This window comes from Penaeus monodon, chromosome 21 (assembly GCF_015228065.2).
Source record: "Penaeus monodon isolate SGIC_2016 chromosome 21, NSTDA_Pmon_1, whole genome shotgun sequence".
In the NCBI taxonomy this organism is placed as follows: Eukaryota; Metazoa; Arthropoda; class Malacostraca; order Decapoda; family Penaeidae; genus Penaeus; species Penaeus monodon.
In genome coordinates, this window is record NC_051406.1 from 22,793,972 (window position 1) to 22,794,954 (window position 983).

The 983-nt window shown below is 40.5% G+C and overlaps 1 protein-coding gene across 1 annotated transcript in view; it reads left to right on the forward strand.

Moving 5' to 3' along the window:
• Positions 1–714: 714 nt before the first annotated feature.
• Positions 715–983, forward strand: part of LOC119586612 — a 51,882-nt gene continuing 51,613 nt past the window's right edge. Inside the window, exons 1-2 of the mRNA XM_037935361.1 lie at positions 715–726; positions 895–958. Of these exons, the coding sequence (XP_037791289.1) occupies positions 715–726; positions 895–958 (76 nt within the window). The remainder of the gene's footprint in view (positions 727–894; positions 959–983) is intronic.

Consider the following 983-nt stretch of genomic DNA (forward strand, 5'->3'; position numbering starts at 1 on the left):
AAACCACTGAAACAAACAAGTCAATATCCTCCACAGTTCCTGAACTGAGCACCTGCACGGCCGAGCCTCCCACTCCGCTCGACTCGATCGTGTTCAAATCAGGACCTAAGTTTCGCGTGTACACCTGTCCCGCGGAGTATTCCTTCGCCGCTGGGGCGAGGATACAGGTTGCGGAATGCTTCTTTGGTGTATGGGAACCTGCAAGCTTAGATGATTGCTTCGAAGGTGAGTGTGTGTCCCAGGCATATGCGGTACAGAGCTGCGGTGAATATGTTACTGTGGGCAGTTGGAGTGAAATGCAGTTATAGTGTAAATAAAGCTACCTCAGTTACTTCAGTAAGTACTGCAATATCATACAAGTAGCTTCAACAATTGCATGTACTGTAAATATCAGGGATAACTAAATTAAGCAGCTGAACGCAATATATGTTCAGTTTATCAAAATCCGATTATTAACTGAATGCTTGAAATTACAGCCGTGGTAAAACAAGCAGAAAATTGAGACAAACTAAAATAACTGGTCTACCGACATTAATCTATGTAGATGTCACATTTACATATTCTCACAACCGAATGACATGACAGTTTTACTTGATGCCATTAACATTTTTTTAAATCAATAGGTTATTCTTCAAGCATATCTCAGACATATTCTGAACTACTTACTGGAGCGTGAATGAAACCACCCTTTTATTGCAGTTTTCACACGCTGAGATGGTATCAGTGGTGAATAAATTAACTATTCTAAATTAAGGGGATCATTTGTCAGGAGGTTCATTTCTCATGAGGTTCATTTCTCAGTTTAATTTAATGGGGGGTTCATTTCTCAGTTTAATTTCTTGGGGGGTTCATTTCTCAGGAGGTTCATTTGCCAGTGGTCTCATTTGTCAACAGAATCAACTGACAGGAGGTTCATTTGTCAGAGGACTCATTTCTCAGGAGGTTCATTTCTCAGGAGGTTATTTGTCAGGAAGTTCATTTAT